General features: G+C 44.9%; 1 protein-coding gene across 9 annotated transcripts in view; it reads right to left on the bottom strand.

Annotated features, from left to right (window-relative positions):
- The window catches only part of WDFY4 (WDFY family member 4), a 291,014-nt gene that overhangs the window by 158,082 nt on the left and 119,926 nt on the right, over positions 1-13,006 (bottom strand). For 8 of the 9 annotated variants that reach the window (XR_007145178.1, XR_007145177.1, XM_047824339.1 and 5 more), the window contains 5 exons: positions 11,649-11,748; positions 9,513-9,718; positions 8,518-8,687; positions 6,263-6,388; positions 1,078-1,242 (listed from right to left, as the gene is read on the bottom strand). Coding sequence is in view for 6 of the 9 variants with exons in the window: in XM_047824339.1 (XP_047680295.1) it covers positions 1,078-1,242; positions 6,263-6,388; positions 8,518-8,687; positions 9,513-9,718; positions 11,649-11,748 (767 nt within the window). In the remaining 3 variants the exon portion in view is untranslated. Of the gene's footprint in view, positions 1-1,077; positions 1,243-6,262; positions 6,389-8,517; positions 8,688-9,512; positions 9,719-11,648; positions 11,749-13,006 lie in introns of those variants that run through there. The other variant, XR_007145179.1, reaches the window with a different exon arrangement.

The raw sequence follows: 13,006 nt of genomic DNA, 5'->3' as shown, positions 1-13,006 counted from the left end.
CCCACTAAACACAGCAGAAACTGGCCAGTCCCGCTCGGCCTCTCTGGATCTCACTCTCCTCTTACAGACACCACCCGCCCAGGGTGCTAGTATGGTTAACCCAAGCACCAGGCTCAGGACTGCTGCAGGTGCTCAGTAGATGCTGTCTGTCACCATGAACACACTTCTAGAAAGGATTAACTAAGAGAGCACTTTTGTTCATTCATCTGGTTGTTCAGCAAATAATTATGGGGCAAATATTACACACCCACACGGCACGTGGCATGGCTTCTAAACCTCCCACTTATGCTTCTAAACCTTCTAAACCTTCCACGGCATGCTTTCTAACATGTTTCTTTAGCTATGGCTATGGATTCGGAGACAGGCGTCATAGTTCACCCTCCCTGCTGGGCGGTCTCAGGTTCCTACTGCACTGTGGTAGGGGCAATGAGGGGAGGTCTGCCTGCCCTTCCTCTCCTGCCCCTGCCTTCCCTTCACACTGTCCTTACCTGCTCCTCTCAGCTCCTAGATGCTCCGAGCCCATTGGGCTCCCTTGGCCTGCTGGGCCCCTCTTCCTGTGGCTTACATGCACACCATGTTCTCAGGACCCAGTTGGCCCTCTGCCCTTCCAACATCAGCTTGTCTGGCTCTAAGCTGAGCCCTCAGCAAACCCTCTGACTGCACGGAGTCCTGAGTCGTGGACTGCAAACAGGATGAGGGTCCTGAGACCAGAAGACGGGACATTCCTGTTCCCTGTCCCCTGGCTGGTGCATGGGCCACTGGCCTCCTGGGATGTAACTTGTTTCACCTTAGCAGTGGGGATATTCCATATAGAACTGGATTCCGTCTACCTCAAATTTCTCATTACGGAGACTCCTGACAAGTCAAAAAATTACTGAATCTCAGAACTCAGAACTCAAGCTGCATCTCAGCCAAGAAAAGGAAAATTACCCAAGTTGTTTACTTAATGTTTCAGGCAAGCGGCCTTAAAATGTATTTTAACTTGGGGTGGAGGTAGGGAGGAATTTTGCCCTTCGCCCTTGAAGCATGATGGCACTCACCCCTGCTCTCACTGGGCAGGGCAGTGGCGTGTCCTACCTTGTGGGTTCCCAGAGGGAAGGTGACAGCAGCCAACGTCTGGAGGAACTCCGGGGCCCGCCAGGAAGGGTCCTGGGGGTAGGTGCTGTGCACAAGGCCAAGGAAGTGCAGCACGCTGGCAGGGAAGGTCTGTTCCCAGGCATCATCTCCGGAGCCTGCTGAGGGCTGAAGACATACTTCATAAGAGGAGATGCATGGGAGCATGACTATGGCTGCAGGGGAGCCAGAGGATTTGAAATCTAGGCATTTCTAAGACTTTCAACAAGATGCCTAATTGCAAGACACCTAAGTCAATGGATTAGCGAGGGATACCGGTCTTCAGCTGGGGAAGGGTTTAACACATGTAGACATTGTTCCAAGGGCTTCACACACATTCCTCTTCTCCCCTCACAGCAACCCTCTGAAGTAAGTTCTACATCTACTTCTATTTTACAGATGGGAAGACAGAGGCACAGAGCGGTTAAGTAGCTTGCCAAAGGTCACCTGACAGGTAAGGGACAGAGCCAGGAACTGAACCCAGGCAATCTGGCTACAAAGTCTGGCTGTCTTCCTTATACTACCTGTATGTGGTTAGACACGGCCTCTGTGTTCAAGGAACTTGCCAGTAAGAGTCAACTCCAGCCTTCCACAGCCCAGTGCTAATACTTCCAGCTGTAGACCCTACCCTGGCTAATATCGGTACAAACCTTGTCTGAGGTTGGCAGGTCTTGAGGAGCCCCTTCCCCACCAGCCAGGGGTCTGGAATGGACCATGTTATGCTGAACTGATATCCAGTATCCCGAGGGGATCTGGGCACCTGTTTGCCAGCACACCAGAACTTGGCCTTGGCCATATGGCCGAGCCTCCATCTTGGCTGCACACGAGTGCCACACTGAAGGCCAGTTCCCTTGAGCAGTCATGACCAGTCACTTTGTCTGGAGACTGACTCCAGCTGCAGTATGTCCGGTGGCTGCCTGAGGTCCTGCTATATCCTGAATGGATAGTCTGGAAATTGAAAATTTACTAACCTTAATATTAGAGTCACCCAACAATGGCGCCACGCCAACAACTAGACTGAATTGGACTCAGCCTCCTCCTACAGATGTTATAGGTGGATGTCAGGTTCCTCAGCCCTAGCCTCCCCCATCTGTGGCTTCTCATCTTCCCAGCGGCTTGCCTCGAGTCCTGGCTGTATGTACCTGAGTTAAGATGTCATGTTTACCAAGTAGCTACCAAGGACTTGGAACTGACAAACCTAATTGTGGAAACAAAGGCAGCATGCATGGAACCATTAGAGAGCAGTTTAAAATCCCCTTCACAGGATTTTGGTGAGAGTCTGGTTTGCGCTAAGCAGGTAGACAGAGACACTGCTTCCGAAGTCACCTGCATCTAGCAAATAATTATGGAGGTTCTTAGAGCACAATGTCAGATTTATGGGAGATGCCAGAGCTCAGAGTTCCAAGGGCTTTTTCTGGAGTTAGTGTGCCTGGTTCGGATGCTGCCTCTGCCACTTACTGATAGTGTAGCTTTGGACCAGTTCCTTAACCCCTCCAGCCCCCATTCTGCGAAACGAGGATCCCAATATGACCCATTGCAGAAGGTTGTTGTTGAGGATTGAAGGAAACATTATACCACTTCAGGTTTATTTTCACAGTGACCAGCACAGGAGCTGAAAGTTAAGGTCACATATAAGACTTGGATTTTTGGGAGAGGAATGTGGATTTGATGCACTATGCAGAAGGGACCCCTGAAGATTCTTAGGCACGGCAGTGACCTGGACTGTAATGCTGATGCCGGACCCACATGCGTCCACTGTGCCCTCACTCTGTGACCCTGCCTGAGTTAATCCCTGTAAGCTTTGGTTTCTATATCTGCGCAGTGGACATAATGCTGTCTGTTCCAAAGGATAGATGCACGCAGCAGAGTAGCTAACATCTAAAAGACTGACAACATAAGACATGGGCCAGGACGTGGAGCAAATAGATACAAATCTTCTGCACAGCGAAGGAAACAATCAACAAAACTAAAAGGCACCTGATGGGATGGGAGAAGATACTTGCAAATGACCTATCATATAAAGGGTTAGTATCTAAAATCTATAAAGATATAGATTATCAAACTCAACACCCAACAAGCAAATAATCCAGTGAAGCAATGGGCAGAAGACACGAATAGACACTTTTCCAAAGAGGACATCCAGATGGATAGCAAATGCATGAAAAGATGCTCAACATCACACATCATCAGAGAAACTACAAATCAAAACCACAATGAGATACCATCTCACACCTGTCAGAATGGCTAACATTAACATCTCAGGAAACAACAGACGTTGGCGAGGATGAGTGGAAAGATGACCCCTTTCGCACTGTTGGTGAGAATGCAAACTGGTGCAGCCACTCTGGAAAACAGTATGGAGGTTCCTCAAAAAATTAAAAATACAACGACCCTATGACTCAGCAATTGCACTACTAGGTATTTATCCAAAGGATACAAAGATGATGATTTGAAAGGGCACGTGCGCCCCAATGTTTATAGCAGTGTTATAAACAATAGCCACATTATGGAAAGAGCCCAAATATGCATCAACTGATGAATGTATGTATAAAGAAGATGTGAGATATATATATATATATATATATATATATATATATATATATACACACACTACATATGCACATATATGATGGAATATTACTTGGCAATCAAAAAATGAAAGATCAAAAAGAATGCTGCCATTTGCAATAATGTTGGTGGAACTAGAGTGTATTATACTAAGTGAAATTAGGTCAGAGAAAGAGAAAGACAAATATCACATGACATCACTCATCTGTGGAATTTAAGAAACACAACATATCAACATAGGGGAAGGCAAGGAAAACTAAGATAAAAACAGAGAGGGAGGCAAACCACAAGAGACTCTTAAATACAGAGAACAAACTTAGGGTTGCTGGAGGGGAGGTGGGTGGGGGACTGGGCTAAATGGGTGATGGTCATTAAGGAGGGCACTTCTTGGGAAACTACTCCTGAAACCAATACTACACTGCATGTTGACTGACTTGAATTTTTAAAAAAATTTTAAGAAAAGAAAAATGCGAGTCAAGAGGTCTTTAAAACTGCAATCGCATTAACTCCAGAAAACTGCCAAAAAAAAAAAAAAATGAGGATGCTAAATATCAAAATGGTAGAACTAGACAGAAAAATATCAGGAGAATATACCCGAAGTTGGTTCTTTAAATCAATCCTCAAGTCCCCAGATCCTTAGGTAATGGGAAGGGGTGGGGTAAAGAGAGCATGAGCCTACACATACAGACTAAGAAGGGGGAAGTAATAACACAGAAATTAAATGAATTAAAAGAGACCGTTTGTGCAAGCTGAATAAAATATCTACTACCTAAACAAGGTCAGAGACATTTAAGAGCTTAAACAAAGCAATAATGGAAAAAACTTAGGCCCAAGAAGTTTCATAGGAATAATTTAAATAATATAAGAATTATGGATTTAACATCTTCTTGAATAAAAAAAAGAACAAGTTTTTTTAAAAGCTAGCATGATACTGATATCAAAACCTGACACACATACAACAAAATAAAACTGCAGCCTGCTATCATTTATAAACATGAACTCAAAGTCATAAATAAAATAGTTACAAACAGAATAAGGAAGTATACTGAAAGAATAAGAACAGAGGAACTCAGTGAATCTTTGCAAAAATGCAAAAAATCTGTTGATGTAATTCACAGTACGTAAGTGGTTAGAAGAAAAAAGCAGCCGATCACCTAATTACATGCTAATAGAGTATACAATGAAAATTAAATACATTCCTGGTTTTAAAAAGAGCAAAAAGCATGATCTGTACTTTCTTACCATAATTACACACATACATACACACAGAGAAAAATTAGCAAAAGATTCAAAGAGGCAATTCACAGAAAAATAAATGGAGATGGTTAATAAGCATATGAAAAAATGCTAGCAATTTCACTAATACTGAACACAAGAGAACTCAAGCATGAAATCACCAGTTTGGCGGTGTTGCTAAGGCTGCGAGGACTGGGCTGGCACCCCCATACAAGATGGCAGGATACACAGTAGATGGAGGGAGGTGTATGTATAATGTCTAATGCATCCTTCCTGAGAAGTCCATCCAAAAGAAACACGAAGGACACTTTGACCCACTATCCCACATCTCAGAATTCACGCTAAGGAGAACATCAAACTAGAGAGAAAAAGGATCTGATCAGCTCAAGAAAGTTCATTACAGACTTTTTACAACAATGAACATTTTGAGAAAGAACATAAATTTCCTTTGTTTGGGAAACAAAGGCAAGAGGGGTTTATGTGGCCCTGTCCTCTGTAAGGACGTGGTATAATCTTAGGTGTGTGGGAGAAGCTTCCACTAAAGTTCACAGTGGTTATCTCTGGATGGGTGTGATTACGGTGATTTTTACTTTCCATCTTTGTCTTTTGTTGAAACTGTAAATGTAAGCATGAATCACTTCCCAGAAGCAATAAGGTTTCCCTACATACAATCAAGCCTCCTTCAAGACCCTTGGTGTCTACAGAATGAAGTCAGACGTTTTCAGCCTTTCATGCAAGCTCTTGTTGATCTGGCTCATAATTACTCCCATTCACAGCCCTCATGGCCTTCACCCCCTCACACTTGCCTCCACGTTGAAAATAACCTCTCCACCTACCTCTGATGGACCTTGAAGGCATGAATAGATGGGGCTCAGTGTCATGTAAGTAGTTGGTGGGCATCTGTCTTCTCTAACAGGTTTCTACCTCACAGCTCCCTCGTGTTTGAGGCCCGCCTGCCCCAGTGGGGTGAGCTCCTTGAAGGAACAGGTCCCTTTCCACCCCCACCAGTCCCCACCCCCTCCTGACCCAAATCAGTTGCTCAGAAATGTTCTCTTGACTGAAAGCATTAAATCTCCCAGTGAAGGAACTCAAATATTTAAACAAATGGAAAACAGATGTCTTCCAGCCAGAGCATGCAAACTCCACTGGGGACATGTAGGCTGAGTTTCTCACTGAGCACCTAAATTATCACTAGGAACCCCCACACCTCTTCTGTCAGGCATCCTGAATGACACTTGCTAATTATCAGCATTACCAGGAAGCTGCTGGAAAAAGTCAAGGTGACCCTTCCAAAGTTGTCTTCCCATCAGAGCCTTCCTCGTGAGATGTAAGGAATGGGTCTCACCTGGCTCATGGTGGCTTTCAGCATTTCCAGAAGCAGCAGGGCACCTTCAGTGCACAGCCCAACCCGAAGGACTTCTTCACTGTAGTGCTTCTGCAGGAGCCACTGAAGCATGGCATCCAGGCTGTCCTGAAAGAGGGGGCAAGGACCATAGAGAGACATATGGCTGCATGCCAGTGGGACCAGCTTTCCAGCCAGTGCATCATGTTTCTCAGGGGGCCCGAGTGGGAAAGACGAAACGGCATAGTAACAGCCTAGGTGGCTGGCCCATACGTAGAACTTCAGCTCACTCAGTGGCGTGTGAGGGAAATAAATACACTCCTCCTATAAGATGCTGCAGGCCCACACAACCTGCATCAAGTTTAGCTCTTTTGTTTGGTTTGAGGTCCCAATCAACTTCAATGAATTTTTGTAAATGCAATTACAGAGGACATAGGAGGAATTCAAAGGCTTTGAGCACAGTGCAGAATGTAGCAGAGGGAATGTGGAATTGACCAGCAGGGCAATCTGACTTTGCCTCTTGCAAAGCTGGGTTTGTGCAAGCTATTCAGCCTCTTGGCAACTCAGTTTCCTTCTCTGTAAGATGAAAATTGCATTCTCTACCCCATGGGATCATTATAAATATCAAGTGAAATAAAATTTGTAAAACGTCTATCATGGGTCCTGACATTCAGCAGATGTTTGTTTCCTACAACACGTTCTTGGAGAAATAGAAATGCACGGTTTCGGTGAACCTAGCACAGCATATTAAGAACTTTATTTTGAAGGGCGATCTATAATACCATTAGCATATATCAAGATTTAGGTAGGTCAAATATAAGGATATGCAAGGGAGGTGGATTTTCTAGCCTTCTATTTGCAGAGCCATGCCCCTCCCCCAATTTCTATTCCGCACAGTTTAACTCCACTCAATTGAGACCAAGAAACAATTTCTGAATCTGCTGTTTGTCAGGTGCCCAGGAAGGTGAGTAAGAAGTGGAGTCTGTTCTTGAGGTGCTCAGTAGCTAAGGAGATAGGAAATCACGTAACTGTGTCAGTGTCATATAAGGCAAAGGTGTGCTGAGACACACAGGAGGGAGTGGTTCCCCATGCCCAGGGATCTAATCAGGAGGTGGCATCTGAGCTGTGTTTTGAAGGAGGACCCCTCATCAGGCAAGTGACATGGGAGTAAGAACTCATTAAAGGCACAGGGGAGGCAAGCACAAAGCAGCTGATCTTACTGGGGAGGTGACTCGGGGGTTTCACGGCACAAAGGGCAGGTAAGCAAGGAAGCTGGGTGGAGAGACAAGTCAGACACCCCATCGCAAAGGGTCTTGGCACTGGCTGTGGATGCTGAACCGGATCCCGCAGGAATGGGAGCTCATGAAGACCTGGATGAGTGAGTGAGTGTGTGAACGGTGAGAAGCTATGTGTCATGAGTGTAGGCTCCTCTTAGGAGAGAGGTGGCTAAGGAAGGACAAGACAATGACAAATAGGAAAACAGTTGGCCAGGAGTATGAATCAAGGGGTCAGTTTCTGGTTTTAGGTGGGACACAGTTCACCATATTTATGGTCTCTGAGGAAAGAGTCCATAGAAAAGAAGATCCTGAAAGTACAGGAAAAAGAAGGGTCAACTACTAGTGAGATCACTCAGGAAAGGAGTGGAAGGAATCCAGATCAGCCTGGAAAAACTACCCTTTGCCAGTGACAACAGAGAGAAGGTGATGAAGAGGGGCATGGCATGACCAGGTGGTGGAGAGCAGGGTACCAAAGCAGTACCTCCCTCTGGGGCCCTCCATTCCCACTGTGAAGTAAGTCATTGGAGCAAAGGGTGGCTTTGGAGCAGAAGTCTGAAGAGCATATATGGTTTACTCTAGAATGCAGGGGAATCAAGGCACTTCGCTAAGGTCAAGAGACACACTATTTCAGAAGGTATAAACTGAGGTCCTAATTCTGTGGTGGCAGCAACCCCTCTCCCTTCCCATGCCCATGATCATGTGACTTCTCTAGCCATGTCCAGAAGGGGGACTGATAAAAGTGGGACTGATAAAAACAGAGACCTGCTGGCAGGGAGGATGGGAGGCAGAAGCCCAAGAACTCAGAGTACCTGAAGAGCTAGACAAGGGAGTGGCTCTGTGAGGGAAGGAAGCGGGTGAGAACACAATATGAGTTGGAAGAAGTGGATAGAGGTAGAGGTGGAGAGTCTTAAGGAACTGTCTCAGTCACACGGAATGAGACCAGGTATGTCACTCTATCCCAGGGGTACCCCAAAAACCTACTTTGGGCCCGTCCGTCAGCTCTGTAAGTGGCGTCTGCAGGAAGAAGGTGGACACAATGAGATAGACTTCTGGAATATGCACATGGTGGCCCAGAAAGTCTTTCAAGATGCGGAACCCAGGAAGCAGGCAGGGGCTCTGGTCAGGCATGGCAGGGTGGCTCTTCAGGTTATCTATTGATCAGGTGGAAGGGGCACAAAATCCAATTGAGAACAATTGCTGTTGCTTCTGGTCAAGGTGGGGACTGGGAACATGAAGGGATTCCCTGCCACTTACCCATCCCATAGAAATGCCAGATAGAAATATATGTCGTACACACATGACCACAAGAAAGTATTCAATAAGAGTTCCTTTCCCTATTTCAGACACACTCATTCATTCATTCATTCATTCATTCAGAAACAGATACTTAGTGCCTACCACCTTAGAGGCAAAAGGCTAGCTTTGTATTAGGCAATAAGGACATAGCATTTCAACAAAATATACAGAACCCGAGACCCTCACCAAGTACTTACGATGTAGTTGTAGGGAAGGACATTATGGAATTAAAGGCCCCAATAAATATTTGCTTGTGAATTGTGCTAAACACCATAAAGAAAAGTAATAGGGGCAAAGAGAGTATAACAGAGGGGCCCTAATTCAAGGGGAACCCTCTTCTCCTGGAGGAAGTGGCATTTGAACTGAGACCTGAGGGATGAACCCATACTATCCAGGAGAGCCATGTTGGTGTTGTGGGTTGGGGGCAACATCCCAGGAAGAGGAAAAGAGCTGAGGAGCTCTTGAGGAATGGAAGGAAGCCCCCCATGTCTGCAAAGCAGTCAGGACATAAAGGGATCTTGACAAGGAAGTAAGAGGGGACTGGGACTGATCGGGATCAGAGGTCAAGGTGATCCTACTGTGAGAGCATGAAGGCCCCTAGAGGAAGGAGTTTGGCCAGTCCTCACTTGCAGCCCAGGATGAGGAGGTGTCCTGCCTCCTGGAGAAGGCTGCACACTCACCTATCACAATGTCCACTCCCTCGAAGCTGCGCTCCACCCAGGATCCCCCAGACAGGCCTTCTTTAAATCGCCCGCGGAGGGAGGGGCTTGCCAAAAAGTGTAGCAGAAGCTTCAACCCCAGCACCGTGGTGCTTGGATGCAGGTGGCCCTGTACAAGGAGCAGGAACCAGTCAGGCCCCAGGTTCAAAAACATCTCTTCCTTTGTCCTGGGGGGGGGGGTCAAAAAATGCAATAAAATATCTCTCAGTCCATGAGCAAACAACACATCCAGAAAATACAAATAATTTCCAGCCTCGCTAGTCACCTGGGAGAGGCAAATTAAGGTTGATCTGGATATCACTCAGTGAAGTACATGTTATATTTTTAAAGAATGGTAAACTAAAATGCTGGCAAAGTTGCTGTTAAATGGCTGAACATGTTTATGAATCACTGCAATGTAAGTTGGCCAAAGCTCTTCAAAGCAATTGGAAACTGTACCAACAAATGTAAAAATGCACAGGCTTCTTGAGAGCCCTAGCCCACTAGTATTCATACTTGCAGGGGCTGACCAGCCACCCATCTAATTACATCAATACAGTTGCATAAAACACATAATGGTTAAGTCACTCCCTTTTCAGATATACTGATCAAAATTAATCTAAATGGAATAGTCCAGTATTCATGCATCTGTATCAATTTAGGCAAAAAAAAAAAAACAAAAAAAAAACACATTTTAACTGTCACTTTCAAAAATGAATTTTAAAATGATGAGTTTGGAGAATACAGATTTGCTAGAGGGGACTGGAGGGCAGGGAGGTGGCAACCAAACCTCAGGGGCAATGGCTCAGCAAAGGACTCTGCCTCTAGGAACCAGAGAAGGGCCCATCTTTGCTAGGCAGGGTTCTCAACACCAACTGCCAGACTAGGCAGCGAGGCTGTGGCCCCTGGACTAGAAGTCAAGAAACTGCCCTCTCTTCTGTTTACTAACTGGCTGACTTTGGCAGAGCTTTTGATGAGCTCTGGTCATTCTCCTTGATGATGATGAGGATGATGATGGTGATGAGGGCAGTGATGGTGAGATGATGACGATGAGAAGACTTAGCTTATGGAGTATTTATAGTGTCCCAGACACCATGCTTGGGGCTAGTCACATATTAATTTCCATCCATAGCAGGTACTATTCTTATCCTCATATAGATGAGTAGAAGAGGGCATAGAGGACTTAAATAACCTCCCCAAAGTCTCTGAGAGCAGAGCTGGGATTTGAACCGAGGAGGTCTAGACGTCAGAGCCCTGGTACTTAAGCACTACCCTATATTCTCATTCAGAAAGATGAAAAAGGAGAGGGTTGGACTAGCTCATCTCCAAGGCATCTTCCAGTTCTACCATGTTTTGATTCTAGAAATACAAAGATTTCTTAAACACTACTTGCAAGGCCATTTTACTGAGGGATAACTCCCCACAGCATTCCTCCCTTCCCCAAACACACAAACACAGTAAAATGCCAACCCAGCAGAGCAAGGACCTAGACCGACTTCCTCAGCACTGCAGTCTGGGAGCGAGGAACAGGGTCTGACACACAGTAGGTGCTCAACAAATAGTGGTTGAATGGATGACTCTGGAGTTGGATATAAAGCAGGCAGTCAGTGGGAGAGAGTTAATGGAATTTCATGGTTACACATTGTTTTAAAAGTTAATTGAAGGCAGATACTTCTTTTTCCAACTTGGAAAAATAACTAAATAACTGACAGTAAATAGCAGAAGAATTTGGCAAGCCTTTTCCTTGATAGATGTTATTTAGGCTAACCATTTCTCCGTTCTATTTTCTGCCAAGTATAGGACATCAAAATCAGTGATTGTCACAACCGCCAAAACAATAACAATTACACTACAGCTATGGTGACAAAAAGAGCTTATTGTAATTATACCAAATCTGTTCTGACTTACTCATGCCCATTTCACATTTGCATCAGAATATCTTAGGGCAAGGTCTGCTTTATTGGGTGGAGAGAATATAATTTTGTTTCTGACTGGTGCAGGAAACACATTGCCGAAAACCGACTCAGAGATGCTAAACTTTTCATTAAGAAAAGGTTTTAATACTGCACCCTGTATGAGGCAACCCCATGCCAAATCGCTCTTCCTGGAACTACTTACTCAGAGGACAGATGAAGTTGGGAAGAAGATATTACAATGAACAGCATCTCCAGCAACTGGTTTCTGAGCCAGATTGTTTTTCCAGATGTTTGGCTTCCAGCTACAAAATAAGGAAATTCAGATTTGAGAGAAAACGGATGTAAAGAGACATACTATTTGCTGCAGTAAGCAATCGTATTCACCAAATGCTTCGTTCACCCAGGAATTGGGGCATGGATGGGACTCAAAATTCTGGCATTCAGTTCTAGACTTCCATGCGATGCTTAAAAAGAATTTCAGGACATGTTCCTAAAGTTCTCTTTAACTGGAGATGATTTTGTTGCTTCCTATCCACTTCCCCCAAAAATCCTAAAAATAACAAGGTCAAATTTATCTTCCAGAAGAAGAATTTTTTTTCACTATCATAGGCTGCAACACTTCTTGACCACCTACTACATGCTGGGCACTATGGGAGGCATTGGGAGCAGAGTGGTGAAGATTTTAGTACTCGATCTCAATTCCTGCTCTCAATGTGTTTCCAGACTAAACCTTCAGCATATCAATGTTGCACTAAAAATAGAGCTTGCGTTGTAGAGTTCAGAATGCAGTCCATATTAGACGAAGGGCTGACTGAATAAGCTTACTTTTGGCCCATTATCCATTCATTCATTCCCTTGGTTAACCACTTATTTTACAACCAATTCAGGGCACGTGAATGCAGAAATATGACTGATGTGGCAGTTTAGAGAAGCGGAATCAGATTTCTCTTTATTTGGATTCTGGCCCCAAAGGTCTTCTATCTCTGAGCCTCCGTTTCCTCATCTGCAAAATGGGAATAGTAATACCTACTCTTCAGGTTTGACCTAAAGATAAGAGATCATTTTCCTAGACTAAGTAAGAGTGTCCAATAGAATCTTTTTCAATGATAAGAATGTTTTCTATCTCTCCTGTCCAATACAGTAACCACTAGGCTCGTGTGGTTATCGAGCACTTGGAATGGAGCTCGTGTGACTGAGGAATTGAATTTTTTTTTTTTTAATTTTTTTTTTCAACGTTTATTTATTTTTGGGACAGAGAGAGACAGAGTATGAACCGGGGAGGGGCAGAGAGAGAGGGAGACACAGAATCGGAAACAGGCTCCAGGCTCTGAGCCATCAGCCCAGAGCCCGACGCGGGGCTCAAACTCCCGGACCGCGAGATTGTGACCTGGCTGAAGTCGGACGCTTAACCGACTGCGCCACCCAGGCGCCCCAGGAATTGAATTTTTAATTGCATTTAATTTCTACCAGTTAAAATTTAAATGTAAATGGCCACATGTAGCTAGAGGCTCCCATCTTGGACAGCACAGATCTGTAGGGCCCAGGACCAAGTTCCCTTCA

The sequence above is a fragment of the Prionailurus viverrinus genome, chromosome D2 (genome assembly GCF_022837055.1).
Source record: "Prionailurus viverrinus isolate Anna chromosome D2, UM_Priviv_1.0, whole genome shotgun sequence".
In the NCBI taxonomy this organism is placed as follows: Eukaryota; Metazoa; Chordata; class Mammalia; order Carnivora; family Felidae; genus Prionailurus; species Prionailurus viverrinus.
This window is presented reverse-complemented; position numbering and strand designations above follow the sequence as displayed.